General features: G+C 47.9%; 1 protein-coding gene across 6 annotated transcripts in view; it reads right to left on the bottom strand.

Annotated features, from left to right (window-relative positions):
- Positions 1-6,128: 6,128 nt before the first annotated feature.
- Positions 6,129-24,952, bottom strand: part of B4GALT1 (beta-1,4-galactosyltransferase 1) — a 66,068-nt gene continuing 47,244 nt past the window's right edge. The window contains 4 exon segments of one of the 6 annotated variants that reach the window (NM_001258145.1): positions 13,612-16,558; positions 16,758-16,862; positions 18,990-19,112; positions 23,641-23,828. In NM_001258145.1, the coding sequence (NP_001245074.1) occupies positions 16,426-16,558; positions 16,758-16,862; positions 18,990-19,112; positions 23,641-23,828 (549 nt within the window). In that variant the 3' untranslated portion in view covers positions 13,612-16,425. 6 annotated transcript variants of the gene reach the window in all.

Below are 24,952 nucleotides of genomic sequence, written 5' to 3'. Positions count from 1 at the left end.
AGTCCTAGACAGCACAGGAAAGTAAGAAATAAAAGCTTTGAGACTGGAAAGGAAGAAACTTTTTTTTTTTTTTTTTTTTTTTTGAGATGGAGTCTTGCTCTGTTACCCAGGCTGGAATGCAGTGGCGCGATCTTGGCTCACCACAAATTCTGCCTCTCAGGTTCAAGCGATTCTCCTGCCTCAGCCTCCCAAGTAGCTGGGATTACAGGCACACGCCACCATGCCCAGCTAATTTTTGTATTTTTAGTAGAGATGGGGTTTCGCCATGTTGCCCAGACTGGTCTCAAACTCCTGAGCTCAAGCGATCTGTTCACCTTGGCCTCCCAAAGTGCTGGGATTACAGGTGTGAGCCACCGTGCCCGGCCAGAAGAAACATCATTTAAAGATGACAGGAAATCTTTGTCGAAGATACTTAGAAAATCCAAATGAATGTGGAGAAAATTATTAGAATTAATCATTAAGGTTACTGAATACAAGGTCAATGTATGAAAATTGTGCTTACATATACGAGCAACAAAAGAAAAATGTATTTCAAAAGGCTATCATTTATTTAAAAATAGTAAAACTAGACTGGGCACAATGGCTCACGGCTGTAATCCCAGCACTTTTGGAAGTTAAGGCAGGTGGATGACTTGAGCCCAGGAGTTCGAGACCAACCTGAGCAACATGGTGAAAGCCTGTCTCCACAGAAAATAGAAAAAAATAGCCAGGCGTGGTTCCATGCACCTATAGTTCCAGCTACTCAGGAGGCTGAGGTGGGAGAATCACTTGAGCCTGGGAGGTGGAGGTTGCGGTGAGCCAAGATCATGCCACTGTACTCCCCACTGGACGACAGAGCAAGATCCTGTCTCAAAAAATAAAAAAATAGTAAAAATATATACAATACCTAGGAAAAAATAATAAAAATGTGTAAGATCCCTGTGAAGAAATGAAAGAAGACCTAAACCAAAAGAGGATTCTATCTTGTTTATAGGTTGAAGGCTCGATGTTTTAAAGATATCAGGTCTCTTACAGTGATCCATAGACTCACTGGCATTTCAATCAATATCTCAAAAAGTTGGGTGATTGTGGTGGGGTTTTTTGGTGGCTCTTGATAGGCTAATTGTAAAGTTCATATGGAAATGCAAGAACCAAGACACTCAATAAAAAAAGAACAACATTCATTAAAAAGGTGTACTAATGAATACAATGTGGTAGTGAGACAACGATAGATAAATGAATCCATGAACTAGAATACAGTCCAGCGACAGACCCTCACAGGAAAGGACACTTGCTTTATGACCAAGGTGGCATTGTAGTACAGTGGGGAAAGGACAACAGCTTTCAATAGATAGTACTGGGATAATTGTGGATGTCCACAAAAAAGCAATTTGCCTAAAGTTCCCCAGTGGCTATGTGGTGAAGCTGTCTTTATTTTTTATTTTTATTTTTTTATTTGTCTTGAGACAGAGTCCACGCCCGGCTAATTTTTATATTTTTAGTACAGACATGGTTTCAACATGTTGACCAGGCTGGTCTCGAACTCCTGACCTCAGGTGATCTGCCCGCCTCGGCCTCCCAAAATACTGGAATTATAGGCATGAGCCATCATGCCCGGCCTGAAGCCAAGACTTTAAACCCAAATGTAACTGGCTCTAAAGTCCATACTCTTTACATTCAGCCAATCACCGTGTCACCTCCCAAAGATGTCGTTAGCAACAAGCCTCCCAAGTTACAGAGGTGTTTTGTGACCCAGAAAATGCTGTGACTACCTGCGGAGGAGATAATTACTGCCTTCCAGGTTAGTAGGGTCTCCTTGGCCCATAGCCCTAAAGCTCCTACTGGGTCCCCCTCCTCTCTGGTAAAGTACAGCGGGCACCTGACCACCAAGTCCCCTTGAAAAAGAGGGACTCTGGGAAGGGGGACTTCAGCAGGGGGCTGGCCTTACAGCCAACGTACTCAGGACTGAATACCCCCAGGGCACTGTGAGAGGCTGATGCTCTGAGGTTCCCTTGGGGTCAGCCTCAGGCCATGTTTGAGAGGAAACCAGAGCCAGGTCACCAGAGACCCTTGGGACACGTTTTGTGTTTTACTTTTTAAGCTGAACTTTGTGTTTTTGCGGCTTTGGTCTGGGGTAGAGGCCAGCTGAAGAAGGAAAAGCAGTAGAGCCTTCCAGGAAAACATGCAGCTGAGGCCTAGTTCCCTTTGGCCTCTTGGCCATGCCCTGGGGGATCCCTGGGAACTAGCAGGGGCTGCCCGTCCTTCTTCCCTTCTCTAGTTTCCTGGATTGACAAAGTAGACCTTTGTTTCTGGCTTTGAGACCTTGAGGGAGGATGGGAGTTCTGTCTTAGCACCCTAGCAGTGACTGTACTCAGGCTGAAGAGTTTTCTTAGAAATACAAAATGGCAGCTTTGAAAGGCCCTCGCAGCCTCCTGACCCATGTCCAGATGGGGACTAGAGAGATGATCTTGTTATAGGAAAGGGATCCCAATCCAGACCCCAAGAAAGTGTTCTTGGATCTCATGCAAGAAGGGATTTGGGGCAAGTCCATGGAATAAAGTGAAAGCAAGTTTATTAAGAAAGCAAAAGAATAAAAGAATGGCTACTCCACTGGCAGAACAGGGTGTGGGCTGCTTGACTGAGTATTATAGTTATTTCTTGATTACATGCTAAACAAGAGGTGAATTATTCATGAGTTTTCTGGGAAAGGGGTGGGGATTTCCCCCAGAACTGAGGGTTCCTCCCCTTTTTAGACCATATAGGGTAACTTCCAGACATTGCCATGGCATTTTTAAACTGTCATGGCACTGATGGGAATGGGAGTGTCTTTTAGCATGCTAACACGTTATAATTAGCATATAGTGAGCGGAGAGGACACCAGAGGTCACTTTCATTGCCATCTTGGTTTTGGTAGGTTTTGGTTGGCTTCTTTACAGCATCCTGTTTTATCAGCAGGGTGTTTGTGACCTGTATCTTTTTTTTTTTTTTTTTTTTTTTTTTTTTTTTTTTTTGAGATGGAGTTTCACTCTTGTTGCCCAGGCTGGAGTGCAATGGCGCGATCTCGGCTCATTGCAACCTCTGCCTCCCAGGTTCAAGTGATTCTCCTGTCTCAGCCTCCCGAGTAGCTGGGATTCCAGGCACCCACCACCATGCCCAGCTGATTTTTGTATTTTTAGTAGAGATGGCGTTTCACCATGTTGGCCAGACTGGTCACAAACTCCTGATCTCTGGTGATCCGCCTGCTTTGGCCTCCCAAAGTGCTGGGATTACAGGTGTGAGCCACTGCGCCTGGCCTGTGACCTGTATCCTATGCCAACCTTCAGTCTCATCCTGTGACTAAGAGTGCCTAACCTCCTGGGAATGCAGCCCAGCAGGTTTCAGCCTTATTTCACCCAGCCCCAGTTCAAGATGGAGTCGCTGTGGTTCAAACGCCTTTGACATTCTGACCTTGGTCATCCAGGAGTCAACCCTAGATTCCCAGTACAGCACTTCCTCAGTTCCCTCAACTAATTGTACTCCCCCAAATTGAGGCATTTCCAGCAGTATGCTAGGATGTGTACTGACCTCAGGATTGGAGAGAGGCCAGGGAAAGGCCTGGCAGGCCTTGTCTCCCACAAATGAAACCCTTGGAACAGTCTCCTGGAGGTTGTGGGCAGTGAACCTGCATGATAGGGTAGACTCAAGACAGGAAGAGTGCCCATAGACCCTGGGAGCCAGCAGGGCCAAGATCTGCCAGCCAGACTCACAGAGGCCACCAAGCCCAGCGCCCTTGAGACACACACAGCGTCTGAGTCAGACACAGAGCATTCCAAGCTGGTAGGAATGGCCCAAGCTGACATCTGAGATGTCTTGCTCAATAGACAAATTGTTCATGGGGGAGATTTCTCCTGTCCTCAGCATGCAATTCTTCTCTCCCTGTTCCATAGTCTCATTGTCACTAGGTCAGCATCTATCCAGAGCAAACCACATGAAACACAAATCATTGAGGCTTGGAGCTGATGAAGTTAAACCCAACAGCCTGCTTTTTAGCACTCCTGATTCAGCTTGTCATCAAAACAAACCACAGTCCCTGGCTTCGCTTAGGAAAATGCCTTTGACTGAGAACTTACAGGGGGTCTTGGAACAGTGTGGCAATTGCCCTCCTTTGGGAAGACGGTGTACAGTTGGGGAGGAAAGGTGCCCAGAAGAGAAAGGGAGAACTGAGCAGGCATCTAGGCCTTATTGGGGAATCCTAGGTCTCCACCTGGCCTTCTGGGTCCCCACAGTCTTGAGACAGACACTGTGCTGAGCCCTCCTGAGCACCAGGTGTTGGCCCAGGCAGGGCAGGTCCAGGAGGATTAGGAAGCTGTGTTGCCCATGAAGCAGGAACTGGTTGTTGCCGCCCAGAGTGATGCTTCAGAGGCAGAAAGCCCCATGTCTTCAGGTCCACTTGCATCCCCAGCCCCCAGGAGTCTCCCTCCCTCTTCCCCACACCTCAGGCCTCCTTGCATCCTCATGGATTATTTGAGTGTTAACCATTCCTGTACATCTCCCAGACGGTGCTGACACTGATGCCTCTGGTATACGGAACTGCCGTTGTCAAGTTTACTAGGCTCCTAAGTCCTCTAAAACAGTAAAGGGAAAACAAAACAAAACACAAACAATCTCATCCCAAAGGTGCTCTTGGCTCCAACCCTGGATCCTGGCTGTACTTCTCTCAGCAGTGCTGCTGAGGCCACAACTTCCATGGCTGGGGCAAGGCACCTCACAGCCTCCATCCCCCTGCTTCCACACTGTGTGGATGAGGAGCTGGGTCATGGTCCAGTGGCCAGAGCCCTGGCCTGGGACTCAGAAGGTCCATGTCAGACCCAAATTCTGTGTGACCTTGTGCAAGTCATGTGAGCTCCCTGAGCCTGAGTTTCCCATGCTAGGATTATTGTAAGGAGCAACACAAGGTATGTGGGAAAGCACCAAGTGTGCTCATGGAGGGCGAACACGGGTGAGGGGTTCACGAGTCCCCCTGCGCCCTCCCTGCCCCACAGGCCCACCTTGGAGGAAAGCGGGAACTAAGAGCTGGGCTTTCTCCTGTGCTTCTGTCATTAGGGGAGACCAAAGTCACTGCAGCCACTGCAACAGGACACAGGGAGCGCTCCAAAGGCCCCGGCGACGTTTGATTGTCCAGCATTCCACATCTGTCCCGGAAATGAGTTTCCAACAGCTCCAGGCTCAGGTCTGTGTCAAAATCCAGATGTCAGGGCCTCCCTCTGCAACAGGGCTCCTAGATTCTGGAGTCAAAGATCTACTAGAAAAGGGGTCCCCCTCATGTCCTCCTGGGCTCCCCAGAGGGCTCTGATCAGGCACCAGAGGAGAATCTCGCCCCTCCGGAGCCAGGACAGTGTTCCTCTCCTACCCCATTCTTTCTATTCTTTAGTGTCTTGAGTCATGACAGTTCAATTGCGCTCACAAAAGAGTGGCAAGAAATGTTGTAACTATTTTTCTAAACCTGAGAGAATTGCCAGAAGCCCCCCCAGCCTGTATTGAGCTCCTGTTCTGCCTTCTCAGACCTTCCTACAGCCATGCCATATCCCATCACCTGTGAACAGGGTTCAGGCCTCCACCATTCCCCCAGGGGAGGAACCCTGCATCACCCTTCCAAGGCTGGGGGACTTGTGGGGAATGCAACTCCTCCCCGAGGACAACCCAGCATGCCCTCTTAACAGGGCCAACACTCTGAACAAAGGCCTCAGCCCAGGGTGGGGCGAGGATCCTCAGAACAGGGGCCTGGCCCCAGGCTCTGTAGAGAAGGAAAATCATCGTCAATTTTTGCTCATACATCTGCTCCCACAAACAATTACAGAGTAATTTCTGCACTAAATTATTCATACATTTCCCTGCCTCATATGGAAAGACCATTCTGTAGTTTCCTTTGTTTCCTTAGGCCTCTTTCCAATCGATAAATATAGATCCACTTCATCATTCTCAATGGTTGCATAGTACTTGATTGTTTGGATGTACTTCGTTTTACTTAACACAGTCCCCTGTTGATGGGGGCTTCTCATTTTCCAGGGCTACAAACAGCAGCAGGGCAAACATTGACACACATACATCTTGGGGTGTTACTTTGTTTTCTTAGGATGAATTCCTAGAAGCTGACTTGTGAGGTCAAAATATAGGTCCACTTTTAAGATTTATTTATGTATAGTCCACTCCCAGAATGGGTGTGGTAGTATCCTCGCCAGTACCAAGTCCTTGCCAGTGTCTCGCCTGAGTGTCCTGCCCACCCTCCAATCCAGGGTCTAACACGGAGCTCAGGCTTTCCTTCCTGACACCAGGGGACCCTCCTCTCCCTCTAGACATAACCTATCTAGCTGACTCCATTTTCACCCCCAGGGATAATCCAGCCCCCAGCTTCTCACTTCTTCCTCTAAAAAGCCTCCAGCTCAGCCCCTAGTTTCCACCAACAGTCAGTGGGAACCAAGTGGGCACCCTGGGAGTAAGGGGCTCCTTGCTCTCAGTCCTGAGATCTTGACTGAGTCCAGGCTTCAACTTCTGCACCTAAGCCCCACCTGGCAAAAGGACAGTGGTACCTATGTCATAGCTTTGCCACAGCCTGGACTCCTTAGGGGAGGACAGCATTTGTTTTGAGAGCAGGTAGCTGCTGAAAAGCCAGTCACTGGGGCAGGGTCCCCAGCCGGATTCAGCAACCAGGCTGAGTCCCTAGGACTGGCCAATCCTCCTCAGGTGGCACAGCTCACATGGCCAGCATGTCTCATGCTCAAATCTCCAGGAGGATGCCAGGACTAACCACCATGCTCTGCCACCTCCAGAGAGGAAGAGACCAGGCGAAGCCTTCATCCCAGGGAGCCTTCTTATTTTCTCATACTGTGGGAAAAAACGCATAACATAAAATGTGTCATTTTACCTTTTTTTTTTTTTTTTTTTTGACAGTCTCACTCTGTTGCCCAGGCTGGAGTGCAGTGGCGTGCTAAGTAAATGAACTGCAACTTCCACCTCTTGGGTTCAAGCAATTCTCCTGCCTCAGGCTCCCGAGTGCCTGGGATTAAGGGCATGGGCCACCACACCCAGCTAATTTTTGTATTTTTAGTAGAGACGGGGTTTCACCATGTTGGCCAGGCTGGTCTCAAACTCCTGACCTCATGTGATCTGCCCACCTTGGCCTCCCAAAGTGCTGGGATTACTGGCGTGAGTTACTGTGCCCAGCCTCTACATTTTAACCATTTTTTTTTTTTCAAATGGCCCAATCTTGGCTAACCACAACCTCCGCCTTCCAGGTTCAAGCGATTCTCCTGCCTCAGCCTCCCGAGTAGCTGGGATTACAGGCATGCACCACCATGCCCGGCTAATTTTGTATTTTTAGTAGAGACAGGGTTTCTCCATGTTGATCAGGCTGATCTCGAACTCCCAACCTCAGGTGATCCGCCCACCTCAGCCTCCCAAAGTGCTAGGATTACATACAGACATGAGCCACCATGCCGGCTCATTTTAACCATTTTTAAATGGGAACAGGTAGCAACTGAAAAGCCAGTCATTGGGGGCAGAGTGCCAATGTAAAGTTCTGTGGCATTAAGTACATTCATATTGTTGCACTACCACCACCCATTTCCAGAACGTTTTCATCTTCCTCAACTAAAACTCTATTAAACAATAACTCCCCATTCCCCCTCCATCCCCCTGCCCCTGACAACCACCATTCTGCCTTCTGTCTCTGTGAATTTGACTATTTTAGCTAACTCGTCTAAGTGCAATCATACGATATTTGTCCTTTTGTGACTGACTTATTTCAGTTAGCATAATATCTTCAAGGTTCATCTGAGTTGTAGTACATGTCAGAATTTCCTCCCCTTTTAAGGCTGACTGATATTCCACTGTTTGTATATACCACCTTTTGTTTATTCATCCATCAAAGGACTCGTGGGTTGTTTTCTTTTGTCTACTATGAATCATAGTGCTGAATAGTATCTGTTCAGGTTCCTGTTTTTATTTCTTTTGGGTATATCGATAAAAATGGACTTGTTGGATTCTATGGTAATTCCATGTTTAATTTTTGGAGGAATTTCCATACCATTTTCCATAGGGGTCGCACCATTTGACATTCCTACTAGCAATGCACGAGTATTCTATTCCAATTTCTTCTTTTTTTCTTTCACCCTGAATCAACAATGGCTAACATTCCAATTTCTGCATATCTCTGCCAACACTTATTTTGTGTTTCTGGTTTTTAAAATAATAACCATCCAAATCTGTGTACCTCTTTGTGGTTTTTATTTGCATTTCCACTGGGAGCCTTCTTAAGGTCAGGAAATCCTAGATCCCTTTGTCAAAGGACAGATGGCCCCGCTGAAAGGAGCCTGGGTAGGGAGGTGGCTTCTCTGCTCCTCTTAACCCTATCTCTTACTCCTGGGAGCTGAGCAGAGGCACAGCCACCCCATTCGCATCCCTGTGCTTCTCCCTCAGGCCCCTGGGTACTCTTGACCCTGCTGAGCTTGGTAGGGGATGATCAGGAAGCCTGAGTTTTGGAAGGTTAGGGAAGAGCAGGTGAGAGGGAGGATGGAGACAAAGAAGCACTTCTGAGGGACAGCAATGGAGCGTGGATGGCATTGGGCAGAAGAGGGAGATGTCTCCAACGCCATGCCAGCCCTCCCTCACCAGGTAGAACTTGAACAGCTTATGCCGTGATGCTCCAGGAAGCCCTGGGAGGGAGCAAGGGAGAGGGGAGAGCAGGAAGGGGTGATTCTGCTGTTTTTACAAATGATGACCCAGAAATAAATGGACTTGCCTCAAGAAGACAGAGAAGGTTAGTCTCAGGGCAAGAGGAAAAGTCAACCGCAGGGCACTTCCTACTGGAGGAAGGGCAGAACTATGGGGAGACCAAGGGTGGATTCTGAGAGCAAGTCATAAAACAAAAGAGCAAACAGAGACACAGAGAGGGGAACCAACTTGCCCAGAGTCACACAGCAAGTGGGGAGTCAGAGACAGCCAGACGTAATGGTCATTGTATGGCTTCCTTCTGGCTCCCTGCCTGGTGACCTGGCACTCAATCTCCCCAGATACACCGTGACATCATTGTGCCCTGTCTCTACTCCCTGCCTGGTGACCTGGCACTCATTCTCCCCAAATACACCGTGACATCATTGTGCCCTGTCTCCACTCTTGGTGACCCTGGCACACATCTCGCTGCAGGGCAAATGTCCTTGGGGTGCCACGTTCCTCTGGTTTCCGGTCTATTGACCCTATCACTCCTAACAGCCTCCTGTGCACCCGGGGTTCCTCTGCCTCACACCCTGGGTACAGGTCCTGAAGCCCAGACAAAGGGAGTAACCACGTTCTCTGCCCGGGGACACTGCCAAAGACAGAAATGAGGCTTGCCTGCCACGACCGGCTCAGCCAGACAAACCTCATTTCCTTTCTGACATGGTAAGAAGTTCCAGCTTTAAGAAGAAACCAGCCCCTAGGAATGTCTGAAATCCCACCTCCTGGAAGAAACAAGGAGCCTGGATATGTGGCAGAAACTTGGTAACACTCAGAATGTGGTGAATGTGGTCATCCTCATCCCCTCCCCTCTCCCCCCACCACCCCCACGCTGCTGGCCTCGGTGGAGAGCAGCAAACATGTCTCGCCCAGGGAGCTGCCACTCTTTCACCCCCAGAGGCAGCCGCCTCCTTGGGCCCCTTGGCTCTGCCTCCAAAGAACAGCTGTAGGCCAGTGATTTGGCACCTGGGCCACATTCTCCCATGGAAAAGAGGTGGTATGTGGGGGATCTGGTGATTACTCTCATGATTACGGGGCTCTGCTTGGCTCAGACTTGGTTCTTCTGGGCCCTGTGTGAGACTAGAAACAAAGCATTTCTCGAGGAAATGGCTGAGCCCAGGAGCTTGTCCTTGGCCCCCTTTCTCCTACCTCCCTCCCTGGTCCCTTGGAGCCCATGGGGAGGGGGTTCCACCTCTCTTCCTCTCCAAGGCTGCCATCCTAAACACCTTCACTCAGGTGGGGCATGGCAGGGTGGGGGAAACACTGTTGGTGAAGTCCTGGGTGTCTCCAGAATAGGAACAGTCACTCGCCCTGAGGTTTACTCACCCAGCTGCCACATAGCAAAGTTCGACATGTGCCCTGAAAGAGGAAAAGGGAAGATCCCCAGCACCTGAGTGTGTGCATATGTATATCTGTGCAATATGTACATGGCAGTCTGCATGTGTATGTCAACACATGTGCCCACATGCATTTTAAACAATTAAACAAGCATAACACTTGTCATGCTTATTATGAGCCAGGCATGTTCTAAGTGCTTATAAGTATGGTATTAACTCATTTAATCTTCATAACAGCGCTATGAAATAGGTTCTGTTATAACTCCCATTACACAGAACAAGACACTGAGGCAGGATTGCTTAAGCCCAGGAGTTTGAATCCAGCCTGGGCAACATAGTGAGACCCCTGTCTCTAAAAAACAAACAAATAATAGAAAAACTAGGGGCCAGGTGCAGTGGCTCACACCTGCAATCCCAGCACTTCGGGAGACTGAAGGATGAGGGTTGCTTGAGACCGGGAGTTTGAGACCAGCCTGTTCAACATACTGAAACTCTGTCTCTTAAAAAAAAAAAATCTGAAAGGCATTTTGTGAGAAACTGAAGCACAGAGAGGCCAAGTCATTTGCTCATGGTCACAGAATAAGAGGCAGTGGCAGGACTTGAATCCAATCCAGGTATTCTGACCTCTCATAGGCACATGTCAGATGTGTTATGCATGTTAGTGTGCAGGCATGTGTGGAGGCATGCGTCCGGGTGGAGGCATGCGTCTGGGTGGATGCGTGTGTGTGGAGGTGTGCGTCTGGGTGGATGCGTGTGTCTGGGTGGATGCGTGTGTCTGGGTGCATGTGTGTGTGTGGATGCGTGAGTCTGTGTGGAGGTGTGTGTGTGGATGCGTGTGTGGATGTGTGCATCTGGGTGGATGTGTGTGTCTGGGTGGATGCGTGTGTCTGGGTGCATGTGTGTGTGTGGATGCGTGAGTCTGTGTGGAGGTGTGTGTGTGGATGCGTGTGTGGATGTGTGCATCTGGGTGGATGTGTGTGTCTGGGTGGATGCGTGTGTGTGCATGTGTGTGTGTGGATGCGTGAGTCTGTGTGGAGGTGTGTGTGTGGATGCGTGTGTGGATGTGTGCATCTGGGTGGATGTGTGTGTCTGGGTGGATGCGTGTGTCTGTGTGGAGGTGTGCATCTGAGTGGATGTGTGTGTCTGGGTGGATGTGTGCGTCTGGGTTGAGGTGTGCGTCTGGGTGGATGCATGCGTCTGGGTGGAGGTGTGAGTCTAGGTGGATGCGTGTGTCTGGGTGGATGTGTGTGTCTGTCTGGAGGTGTGCATCTGGGTGGATGCGTGTGTGTGGATGCGTGCATCTGGGTGGAGGTGTGCATCTGTGTGGATGCGTGCGTCTGGGTGGATGCGTGCATCTGGATGGATGTGTGTGTGTGAATGCGTGCGTCTGAGTGGATGCGTGTGTGTGGAGGTGTGCATCTGGGTGGATGCATGCGTCTGGGTGGATGCGTGTGTCTGTGTGGAGGTGTGCATCTGGGTGGATGCGTGTGTCTGTGTGGATGCGTGTGTGTGGATGCGTGTGTCTGTGTGGAGGCGTGCGTCTGGGTGGATGCATCTGGGTTGATGCGTGCATCTGGGTGGATGCGTGTGTGTGGATGCATGTGTCCGGGTGGAGGCATGTTTCTGTGTGGATATGTGTCTTGGTGAAGCGGAGCACACAGTGAAAGGTTAAGTTCACCCTTTGACTGGTGTGCTCCACTTCACCCAGACCTTATAGCTTGCAAAGTCCTGTGTGGCACTGTGATATAATAAAATATATATATTTGGCCTCTGCCCTGGGTTCCTGATACAGAGCCCCTAAAACTCATAATTTCCTGAGCAATAGGGGTGCTAGGAGAATCTTTTGTTCTAATATTTGGTGTTTGACCCTGGTTCCTGATGGAGCTTCTAATCCCTTGGAATGTCCCGGGTGACAGGAACGTCTTTTGTTCTAATGAAATGATTCTCTGTGAGCTCCTGGATGGGGACTGGTCACCAGAAAGACCAAGCCATGATGAGAAGCTTGGCACTTTCAGTCCCACTCCCATCCTTCAGGAAGGGGAGAGGGGCTGAAGGTTGAGCTGACAGACAATGGCCGATGATGTAATCTATCAGGCCTATGTGACGAAGCTTCCATAAAAACCAGAAGGACAGGGTCAAATGAGCTTCCAGATAGCTGAACACGTGGAGGTGTCTGGAGGGTGGAGCCCCTGGAGAGGGCATGGAAGCTTCTCTCCCCTTCCCCCATGCCTTGCCCTATGCATCTCTCCATCCGGTTCTTCATCGGTATCCTTTCTAATGTCACTAAGTCCAGTAAATGTTAAGTGTTACACTGAGTTTTAATTAAACACTAAGTTCTAATTAAGCTGTCCTAGCAAATTAAACCCAAGAAGAGGCTCATGGGAACCCCAATTTATAGCTGGTTTGTCAGAAGTATGGGTCACAACTATAGCTGAGTGAGTGGTATAAGCCTGCAGCCCAACTACTTCTACTTGCTAAGTTATGGCGGGAGGATCGCGTGAGCCCAAGAGTTTGAAGCCAGGCTGGGTGACACAGCAAGGCCCTGTATCCAAAAAACATTTTTTAAAAGTGTAGGTCACAACCAACTACTTGTGACTGGCATCTGCAGTGGAGGCAGTCTTGTGAGACTGAGCCAACCTGTGGGATCTGACGCTATCTCCAGGCAGACAGTATCAGAATTGAGTTAAATTGTAGGACACCCAGCTAGCGTCCACTGGAAAACTGCTTGTTGGTGAGGAGAAATCCCCACATATCTGGGGGCAGAAGTGATGTGTTGTGAGCGGTGGTGTGTGAGAAGGAAAAAAAAAAGTTTTTTTGTTGTTTGACATGAATAGATGGAGACAACCAGATGGCCCTGGAGTGGCTAGAAGAGGCTGCCCTTCCTGCTCCTGTTTCCCAGCTGATGCCCCACATTCACAGCTTTGTCCTGGCAGGGCCTGCAGCTCCCTCGCCCTGGAGGGCAGGGGTGGCTCTCCTGCACACTGGTTTTCTGTGGCCCCCTTCTTCAGGAGTGCTGATTCAATCCAACCAGCCTGACCCAGGGCCACCAAGGAGGAGGCATCTGGGGCATTTACTATCTCAAGCACCTGGGTAACAACTAAGACCCTTTAAAGCTTCTGGTTACATTTCCTGAGACTGACAAGAAACTTCATTTTGGATAATTCCCTTCAAGTTACACTGTGAGCACCTGGTGCAAATGGCCCTGAGATCTACATCTGAACGATCCTGGTATCTGCTGAAAATAGCAGAATGTGGCCTGAGAACTGCTAGGGGAAAAAAATTCTACTTTGAAATGGCACTAGCTACATGTAGTGAGTCATTGTTTTAGAAATATCGTCACTTTTAAGCCTCAAAAAAGTCCCTATGTGTTATTATTCCCATTTTACAGATCAGAGAATGAAGTTCAGATGGGGAAATGTCTGATTCCAGGGAGGCATGTGTATTTGTGTGGGTCACAGGCCGGGGAAAGACCCTGACCCCACCCCATCCCACAGCCATGACACCCCTTACACCTGGCAAAGAGAAACCACCTGCAGTTACAAAGATAGGGTCATTTATTCACGTTATATTATTGAATTTTAAAGGCAAAAATACAGTTCTGTTTTGAACACCAAAGTCCGACACAGCCCCCTTCACAATGGTAAATACACACATTTGCATACACAGGAAATCAAAATACACAGCACAACAGGTTTCTGGGACATGAAAGCCACCATCCTGGCTATGCGGAGCCCCTGCCCCCAGCCTGGCAGTCAGCAGAGACCCTGTCCGGGCTGAGGGCCAGCACAGCATCTCCTTTACCCTCCTGTGCCACCTCTGCCCTCTCTGATCTTTCCCAAAGGCCAGTTCACACAGGGTCACCAGCAATAGCATGCACAGAAACAGAGAAGGGCGCAGTACACGACAACTTCATGATCATAACTCCCAGGAGAAGGAAATGCTCCCTGAACCCCCAGCCCTGGAATCCCCAGTAAGGAAACAGGACCCGCGGCATCTCACAGACCAGGCAAACGTCTAGGCCTCACTGGGCCCTGGCTGTGCCTTGGGCCCATGTGGGCCCATGAGAGCACTACGTCAGCAAATGGGGGAAGCAGTATTTCCCTTGGTTCTGAGAACGAACCACATACTTGACTACTTGACATAAATGAGAAGGTAACAAAAACAAAAAAAAGAAGAAGAAAAGGTAGATTTGGTTTTAAGAGTAAAGTAACACAGAAGTTACCACTCAGGGCATTTGTTTGCTTTCTTTTAAGGCACTTTGGAAAAGTCAGGATCTGTGGGCAGAAAGAGAGGCCTTCATTCTTTTATTTCCCAAAACTCCCTCTCAGTGCAGTCATTTCTAGTTTTAATAACATCCTTGGTATAGAGTGGGGAACTGACAGAGAAATACTTTTTGCATAGTCCAACTGCTTCTGCAACGGAAAATAATTTTTAACCGATACAAAGGCTTCTGGAAAAAGAACCAAGTTAGCATCTGAGATGCTCAAAGCAGTAAAGGCACAGATAAGACTGGGGCCAGGCACCAGCACAGCGTCCACACTGAGGGCTGGTACCCAGGAGGGCAGTGGTTTGGGGTCTGCCACGAGCACAAGGCTCAACCCTGGGATTAGGCAGCTGAATCTTGGGAACTGAGCCCAGGCTGGACCTGGCAAAGGCGCTCAGTGGTAGGAAGTGCCTTGCGCCATCTCATCCCAGGTGGCTCAATAGCTCCCAGCAGAGGTGGGTTTGTGACAGACAGCCCTGTGGGTGGGAGCCTCAACTGGGGTGGGAGCACCTGCTGAAAACCTGAGGTGGAACAGGAGGCTTTAGGCACCGAAGTTCTTGGGAGGGCATCAGGGTGTGGGTTCGGCTGAACTTCTTTCTAGATCACTAATTAAAAGGCACATTCATGCTGGGGAATGGATAGTCTGTTTGACCCTGAGTGCCACAGTCAAGTTTTAGGGGACAGGCAAGAGGCAAAGGAACAAAAAAGGGAGAGGAAGGAAGGAATGAGAAAGGCAGGAGAAAAGAGGAAGGAGGAAGAAGGAGAACTGGTAACATAGGGTGGGTCAGAGAGTGTGGCTAGCAGAGCCTCTGAGGGAGGTGGCCCCCACCAGAACAGAGGCTCCCTCTGCCTGGGGAGTACAAAGGGCTGGTAAACAACCTGACTGCTGTTATTTACAACCCCCCAGCCTAGGGGCCTGAGGGGTCAGTCTAAGGAGGCTGAGGCTCCCTCTGCCCTGCCCACCTGGGGAGGGTTGGGGAAGTGGGGAGCTGCACAGGAGGGGCAGAGGCTCCTGTCTCCCAGGTATCCGCCCCGAGCTCTGGCGGAATAATGCTGACCGGGAGGCCTTGCCTGCCAAGGGGCCAGAGGGTGATTTTGCTCTTGAGAAGACCTGGCCTGCCAGCTAAATCATAGGCCTATTTGTGGCCACTACAGCATATATTTATTTATTTTTCCCTAAAAAATGCTCAATCCCCTCCCCATATTTAAAACACTACAATAAAAATACATAGGAAATTCAAGTTTACATAGCATGCCAAGAAAAATAAATGTCATGACTTAACATTAAACAGCTATGCAAATTTGGATCAACACAAAATCAAGCTAGATCATAATTAGAACTCGATTTGTTCTTTCTTTAAAATACTACAAACTGCTATTAAAAAAAAAAAAAAAACAAAAAAACTTTACATTCAGAAATCAGACAATCTGGAGATCGGTCACTGAATGTGAGAACACCCAAGGCTTTTGCTCTGATGCTAGAGTTGCCTTGGAATCCACACATTAGTAGGACAAAAGGTCCAAGGCTCAAGTTTTAAAATCCTTTTGCTAAGAAAAGACATATGCACAGTGATTGTAATAGTTGCATACCACTGAAAGAAGTGGGTGAGGGGAGGACGTAACATTAAGAATGGTTGAAATTTTGTGTTTTTCTGTTAAATTACAACTACCAAAAATATCACACCAATCCAATTTTAGCAGCACTCTCCAAATTTTCACGAAGTAATAAGAACCATAATTTAAAGAAAAATTCTAACCTATTTCACAACAATTTAGCAGTTCTATCACCGGGAATGTATTCCACGGCCACCAAATTTTGGGATGTGTACAGTTCTGACTCTGGGGTGACACTGCGAACACACCAAGAAACCCCCAAAGGCACAAACATCTTGCAGAGCTAAGAAGTCACAAGCCGAGCCAAGTTGGGGGCAAAATGTCCCACTCGTCCTGGTCATCTGGAAAGCCATCTGAATGATGAGCGAAGGGGACCTGTCACTCAGATTGGTAAAAATGAGAGGGACCAGCCCAGCAGATTGGCAGAGACACACAGCAGAGGTCCCTGGCTAATTTCAGGTCTCTTATCCGTGTACTGAAACGCTAGCTCGGTGTCCCGATGTCCACTGTGATTTGGGTATACAATGGGTATCTCTGTACGTCCAGCACCTGGTAGGTGAGTGAGTTCAAACCATCAGAGAGCATTGTCTCCTTTGTGTGTGCAATTCGGTCAAACCTACAAGGAAAAGAGCACAAGGAGATTGTCTTAAAACAAAAATCTTAAGAAGAAACCATTACACGTACTTCCTCCTCCCTCTCCACTGTAACCTGACCACCTCAATTTCCCTCTAGGCCCAGAGCCCTCTGCAGAGCCTCAGACCTGCAGCCTACCTCATCCTAAAGGGGGAAGGAGTATGAATAAACACAGAACGCACCTCTGAGGATTGGGTTCATTTTTCTTGTCTCTTGAGTGGCGGATCATGCGACACCTCCCAACCACAGCATTTGGGCGAGATATAGACATGCCTCTAAAAACTAATCTGCAAAGAGTAAGGGGAAAGTCATTATCACAGAGCTGCCATACACTTGGCCTGATAGCCCTGGCTGCAAGACTGTTGCTCCATCCACCATCATCCTTGTTGTTCTCACTCAGCCCACAACCCAGCATCATGCCAGAACCCAGCCCAGCATGACCCGGGTTAAAACTCACATTCCTACTCCATGTCCTTTTACAACTGGTTCTGCAGTTTGTGGTGTGGACTATCATGTGCCAGACGCTGGGGGCGTCTACCCCACAGAACGTACAGGGTGAATGCCTCAAACATAGGGCCTTCAGGACCAGGATGGAGGTGAGAAGAGGAAGATGAGGTTGGAGACACAGGGGAAGAAGCACAGAGTTTGTAAACTCTGCCAGAGCAAGCCTAGGCAGAGTCCAGTTGAGGATGAACAGGTATCTGCCAGAGCATTTTGGGGAGCCAGGATGACACAGGCAAAGGCATGGAAGTGAGAGCAAGCCTAGTGCCCTCAGGGAGCAATATAAGGAGCAATATAAGCTCCTAGGTGACAAGGGTCTGGGGTAGGATGTGGCAGGTCATGGGCTGAAAAGGGCAAGGCTAAATCACAGAGGCCTTCTCAGAGCATCCCACAAATGGTTGCCAGTATCTGAAAGGGGCCTAATATACAATATTTCCAAAATGTTTTTAGTCATGGGGAAGTCTCCCTAAAAGTAGTATAAGAATGGAGGGCTTCAGAACATGTGGGAAAAGGCAGAAAAAAAACAAATGGAGGGCTGAGAACAAGACTAGAGGCAGCCGGAACAGGGTGGAGGATTCTGTGTTGGTCCAAGGAAAAGGAATGAGGACCAAAATGAAAGCCTGGAGAGCAGGAACAGCAAAGTTAGTTAAGGGGCAGAACTGGTTGATTCCAGACCACTTAAACATTCCTGGCCTTGCCTGGCACACAGTAAGTAGGTGCATAGTAAGTGTTAGGTCCTTTATCTTTCAAGAAAGTTGCTCCACACACCACCCATCCTTCCAGTGCCACCACCTTAGCATGGGACTAGATGCCTGTGGACTCCCTCCCTCCCCCCAGCTGTTCTGACCATTCAGCCCTGTGGTATCCTGTCAGCCCTGCACACTGTCATATCGGTCCAGACCATCTGCCCAGGAGTGCCTCTGTGGAAGCAGGTTTGCTTCTGTCTGGACCCTATGTCCAGGTTTTCAGTGTCCTAGGCCTGCCTGGCACAGTGCTCTGTATGAAGCAGAGATTCAATATGCACACACTTGATACCCCATCTACATACTCTAAAACTGGAGTTTTCTTCAAGGTTTATATTGAAGATGTGGGTCTCTGTTAAGTTTGCACACAATGATAACTTGAATGACTTGGGTGTTGCTCTGACAGACACCTTCTGTTAACTGGTACTCCAATTCAGAAAGGCTGCACCAAGGTGTATTCTGATATTAAACTCAGTAATGAGTTCAGACTGGCTCCTGGAGGGAGAAGGTGCTCATCGGTGGCTGGTGGGGTTGAAGCCTCTACGGCCAGAGGACTGAGCAGAATGTTCTTTCAAATGCTACTGATAGATGTTTTTTTAACACTGTAAATGACAACCCACATCATAAAGATTTACCAGCTTAAAATTCTGTCCCAGGATGTGGATAGGACAGAACTGACCAGGCCATAATGGCTGCCGGGGCTGGATGGGTCCTCAAAGGTTTATTATACTACAGTATCGCTTTTGTATATGTGAAAAATACTCCAAAATAAAAATATAACACAAAGCTTCTGTGAAGACAGTTAGGATTCTGCTCAAGGAAACTTGTTTCACAGTGAAAGGGGACCACAATGAGATAAGGGATTTTTACAAAGGACATTTGTTTACTCCTTGAGTATAAAACGGCATGTGGCAAGTCAAAGTAAACTTGCCCCGTCACTTGGTTCCCATTTGACATTTTTCCAGGCTGATACAAAAATCTCAGAAACTCATTTTCCTACAGATCCCGTTCAGCACCTACAGGACCTGTAGGAAGCCACACCTAAGAATGTGGGCTGAGTGGGGGTGCATCCCATCTGAGGGTCAGTCCTTGAGGAACAACCAAGCATTGATTCAAAAACTGGAAGTGAAGGTTGACAGAGGAGAAAGATATCTAAGTTATGACCATTACCTGTTAAAAATGTCATCATCTTCTCCTCCCCAGCCCCAATAATTATTAGGAAATCCATTGATGGTGAGAAACTGTTGTTTACTTAGAGCAGAGACACCTCCAAAATACTGAACATAAGGTAGGCTGGAGGAAAAACATACACACAGAAGCAGCAGTGGTTAGTTAAGTTCTGACATCCCCAAAATGAAGCTTGCTAAGAACATAAACACTTTTAAAGTTATTCTTTTTGCTTCTGTAGAGTTTTTTTTTTTTTTTTTTTTTTTTTTGAGATGGTCTTGCTCTGTCGCCAGACTGGAGTGCAGGGACGCGATCTAGGCTCACTGCAACTTCCACCTCCCGGGTTCATCAAGTAATTCTCCTGCCTCAGCCTCCCGAGGAGTTGGGACTACAGGTGCCCACCACCACGCCCAGCTAATTTTTGTATTTTTAGTAGAGACGGGGTTTCACCATGTTGGCCAGGACGGTCTTGATCTCTTAAACTCATGATCTGCCTGCCTCGGCCTCCCAAGTGCTGGGATTACAGTTGTGAGACACCAAGCAGGGTCTTTTTTTTTTTTTTTTTTTGAGAGAGAGTCTTGCTCTGTAGCCCAGGCTGGAGTTCAATGGCTTGATCTCCACTCACTGCAACCTCCACCTCCCAGGTTTTCAAGCGATTCTCCTGTCTCAGCCTCCCAAGTAGCTGGGACTACAGGCATGTGCCACCACGCCTGGCTAATTTTTGTATTTTTAGTAGAGACGGGGTTTCACCATATTGGTCAGGCAGGTCTCAAACTCCTGGCCTCAGGTGATCCACCCATCTTAGCCTCCCAAAGCGCTGGGATCACAGGCAGGAGTCACCACGCCCAGCCTCTCTAGAGTTTTTTGATGGTGGGTAGGGTGGGAGGGAGCAGTTATGAGGGTTTTGTCTGTTTTGCTTTTGTATCAGGACTCAGATGACCTTATATTAGACACAGATATCAAAAAGTATGATCTTCCTCTTTCCACAACACAGCGCTGTTTCCGTGGTTATGTAGAAAGTCAGTCAGTGACAAGGGCGGGCCTAAGCCCAGTTCTTCCTGAGTGGCTCAGGCATCTGCTTCCCCTGGGCTCTGTTCCTGCACATGAAGTCCTTATCCGGGAGCTCCTGGAATCTGAGATTGTTTTAGAGCCTCCCTGTACCCACCCAGTCACGGCCCCCCTTCCACACCCATCCTATCGACCAATCTAGCTTTCATGCTTGCGAAGGCATACTGACTAGAACACCAACCCTAACAGTTGAGGCAGTGTTTCTGGAAATTTGCTAAAATAAAAATTCTTTGAAACTTCGGACTTTATCCTGATTTGGCAAAATGTATAATGATGAACGTACGTTTTAACATATTTTCAAGTAGTAGAGCATCTGGGCTCTCATCCTTCCAAAACTTTTTGTATTTTAATATTTCAGTGGTTATGAATTGTGAACTCCTAAGGGATACAAAGTCAGCACTGATGAGAAATGTCAAGAATCAGGACGTGCCCCAAAGCCTTCCTGTGGGTTCTCTAAAGGCTGTGGTTTTATGTGACTCTGAGTGTAGCTCCAAACCACACCCAGCTCTTTCTGGAATCCAAAAAGACCAAACCCATCACATAAATTAAGGAAAACTCTAACTCAGACTTTGAGGGGGAAGTCAGCCAAACCATAAAGAACATATGAAAATAAAGATGCAATTATTATTTTCAAATATATTCAGGAATTCTGACTGCAAGGATCCTCAAGCAAAGGTCCCTAGGGGGTCTGCTTTAACGAACCTATTCATAATTAGGTGTCATCACTTAGGTGCCGAGTCATCCACCTTTGGCACACCTCGTACTACTGTCCACATTATTAATGTGAGGGTTTGAACCAGAAGTGGCCAGGCCAGTAAGGTTTTTTGATAATCAGTGCTTTTACAGAAATGGCTTCTTAGCTATTTCAAGGGGAAGTACATGCCAAGCTGACATGATTTGGTTTTGCTGTCTCTGCTGCTTTCTCTTCCCTATCTGCCCCAGGCTCAAACCTGCCAGGCTCCTTGTGAAACAAACATGGTGCTGTGGCAAAGAATTAAGGCATCACGGGCCCCTTCATGGTTCACCACCATGCTTCAAGGGAGGAATCAAAAGGGGTCAGGGTATATATCTGTGTGTTACAAGAGAAGAAGATACACACACAGAGAGGGAGGAAGGGTGGAAGCAGGGATGGAAGGGTATAGAAGGACTTCTGAAGAGCCTAAAAGTACGGTTACATTCAAATTTTCCTCCCTTTAAGAATAAGACAACAAGTTAGGAACTTTGATCTGGGAGAAGGATTTCATACATTCCTATATTCCCATCACAGCTCTCACGCTCCCAGCAAGGGAGGACAGGAAGAAATGATGAGAATAAAATGAGTCTGACAGAAAGCTGTTGCATCTCAGTAGGTGCAGTAGTTCATGCCTGTCATCTCAGCACTTTGGGAGGTCAAGGCAGGAGGACTGCTTGAGCCCCCAGGAGTTCAAGACCAGCCTGGGTAACAGTGAGACATCTCTTGGAAAAAAAAAAAAAAAAATTTTTTTTTTTTTACAGTGAGAGGATCACTTGAGCCAGGGAGTTTATGGCTATAGTGAGCCATGATCATGCCACTGCACTCCAGCCTGGGTGACAAGCAAGACCCTGTCTCAAAAAAATAAAAGAAAAGAAAAAGAAAAAAAGTTGTATCTAAATAAAGGGTCTGCTGTCTACATGGGCCAACCACACTGTACTAGTCAGTCTAAACCAGGGGTACCCAACATAGAGGGTACCTGCAGCACAGCTCCTGGATCTTCAAATTCACTTAAAGCAAGGAAGGCAAGGGTTATGTTATTCAACTGATTAGGTTTTGTTTGTTTGTTTGTTTGCTTTTCCCGAGATGGAGTCTCGTTCTGTTGCCCAGGTTGGAGTGCAATGGCGTGATCTCGGCTCACTGCAACCTCTGCCTCCCGGGTTCAAGCAACTCTCCTGCCTCAGCTTCCCAAGTAGTTGGGATTACAGGCACCTGCCATCATACCCGGCTAATTTTTGTATTTTTAGTAGAGACAGGATTTCACCATGCTGGCCATGCTGGTCTCCAACTCCCAACCTCAGGTGATCTGCCTGCCTCGGCCTCCCAAAGTGCTGGGATTACAGGTGTGAGCCACTGCGCCCAGCCACTGACAGGCAATTTTTTTTTTTTTGAGATGGAGTCTCACTCTCCATCTGGAGTGCAGTGGCACGATTTCGGCTCACTGCAAGCTCTGCCTCCCGGGTTCAGGCCATTCTGCCTCAGCCTCCCGAGTAGCTGGGACTACAGGCACCTGCAACCACGCCTGGCTAATTTTTTGTATTTTTAGTAGAGATGGGGTTTCACCATGTTAGCCAGGATGGTCTCGATCTCCTGACTTTGTGATCTGCCCGCCTCGGCCTCCCAAAGTGCTGGGATTACAGGCGTGAGCCACCGCGCCCAGCACTAACAGGTAATTTATAACACTTTTATGTTAATATAAACACGGAATTAGGAAACAATATGCAAGTTTATATATTTACTTTTAAGACGAAACAATGGACTATAAAGCCATTTTCCACCAATGACAATATGTTTTGGATAATACCCTACTTGGGCATCTGGGCTGGCCTCTTCACTAATGGCATTTTGGCGGAAAAATTTGGGCTTTGTATTTAAGCAGAAGTTTGTGCCCTGCTGGAAAACAGAATCACGTTCCTTCTTAAAGGGCCAAGGGCAGGAGCAGTTCACACCTGTAATCCCAGTGCTTTGGGAGACTGAGGTGGGAGGATCACTTGAGCCCAGCCTGGTCAACATAGCCAGACTTCATCTCTACTAAAAATAAAAAATTAGCTGGATATGCTGGCTCATGCCTGTAGTCCCAGCAACTCAGGGGGCTGAGGCTGCCATGATTGTGTCACTGCACTTCAGCCTGGGTGACAGAGCAAGACCCTGTCTCGAAAACAAAACAGGCCGAGGAACATCTGCTGAGGTATACAAGCTAAATAATTCAGTGGGGAAAAACTATTCCAATTTACTTTCCAAAACTTGTGGGGCAACAGAAAGAAAAAAGCAAGAAAATACAAAATCTGTTTGGAGCCTAAAGATGAGAGCCCCTCCCAGATGCTAAAAACTGTTCTTAGGCCAGGCATGGTGCCACATGCCTGTAATCCAGCACTTCGAGAGGCCGAGGCAGATGGTTTGCTTGAGCTCAGGAGTTTGAGACCAGACTGGGCAATATAGCAAAACCCTGTCTCTATAAAATATACAAAAATTAGCTGGGCATGGTGGCACATGTCTATAGTCCCAGCTACTCAGGAGGCTGAGGTGAGAGGATGGCTTGAACCCTGGAGGCAGAGGTTGCAGTGAGCCAAGATCACGCCACTGCACTCCAGCCTGGGTGACAGAGCCAGATCCTGTCTCAAAAAAAAAAAAAAAAAAAAAAAAAGAGAAAACTTGTTCTTGTCTGGATATGCAGAGACTACAGGCATTTCTGGTCTCCTCTTTCCATCTCAACTAATACAAAACACCCATTTCTCAGAGGAGGCATTCTGCTCCAGAGCTTAAAGAGGCCACTCCTAGGCTGCCAGGACTGCATTTCCTAGTCAACATATGACAGAGAAACATGGTTACCACGGACTCCGACTCAGTATTTCTTACCTGAATCCAAACTTATCCATTGCAACAGAAATGTGCCGTGGCTGTGAAAAACACCTGTAGGCATTACGGTCATTCATTGGAATGAGGTCCACATCACTAAACACAAAGCAGGTGTAGTCATAGTCCTTCAAGGCTTCTCGAAAGCCAACATTGAGGAGCTTAGCACGATTGAACATAGTGTCTCCGGCCTGGTGCAGAAACAAAAATAGTGTTATCAAATGCCTTAAAGCCTTTGGGCCAAACACTCACAGGGACTGGTGACTTTTCCACTATACATGGTCACTAGTAAACCCTTGAGCCTCACTTTTCTGCCCTCACTCTACAATCAACACAGAGTACCAAAACCTCTGAGTCAGCAATTCCCCTCTAGGAATCTGTCCTGCAGAAGGACTTGCATGTGTGTGAATGACTATGAACAACATTGTCACTGTGGAATGTTCCTCACAACAAAAGACTGCAAAAAACAGAATTAGTAGGGAACTGGTTCAATAAGTCATAGTACATCCACACAATGGAATGGAACTGTTAAAAAGAGGCAGCTCTAAAAGAAAGGTGAAAAAGGTATTTAAACACATACATCATTTATTTATATACACTATAAATAAACTCCAGGACAGGTATCCAGGAAACTGGTGACATTAGTTGGGTACCCATGGGACTTTTCAATTCTACCTTCCTTATATGGTTGACTGAGGTTTGATGACCACATTGTGTGCTTTCCATCTACCTGTCAAGCACAAATCTAGGCACCTGAGAAATACAGCAAACCCAACTCAACCTCTGTCCTCACAGTGCTCACCATGGAGTGTAGGAGGCCATCCCATACATACCAGGATAGAAGCAAGGTGCACAAGACAGAAGAGGGACACCTGCTTCAGGGTGCCAACCACGAGGTCCCCAGGCACCAAGTGTGCTGGTGCAAAGGGATTGCATATTTTTATTTTTTATTTTTGAGACGGAGTCTTGCTTTGTTGCTGAGGTTGGAGTATAGTGATATGATCTTGGCTCACTGCAACCTCTGCCTCCAGGATTCAAGCAATTCTCCTGCCTTAGCCTCCCGAGCAGCTAGGATTACAGGCAAGTGCCACCATGCCCGGCTAATTTTTTTTTTTTTTTTTTTTTTTTTTTTGAGACGGAGTCTCGCTGTGTCTCCCAGGCTGGAGTGCAGTGGCTGGATCTCAGCTCACTGCAAGCTCCGCCTCCCGGGTTTGCGCCATTCTCCTGCCTCAGCCTCCCGAGTAGCTGGGACTACAGGCGCCCGCCACCTCGCCCGGCTAGTTTTTTTGTATTTTTAGTAGAGACGGGGTTTCAC

Source organism: Macaca mulatta, chromosome 15, assembly GCF_049350105.2.
Source record: "Macaca mulatta isolate MMU2019108-1 chromosome 15, T2T-MMU8v2.0, whole genome shotgun sequence".
In the NCBI taxonomy this organism is placed as follows: domain Eukaryota; kingdom Metazoa; phylum Chordata; class Mammalia; order Primates; family Cercopithecidae; genus Macaca; species Macaca mulatta.
The sequence above is the reverse complement of the archived record's forward strand: the minus strand, read 5'-3'. Positions and strand labels throughout refer to the sequence as shown.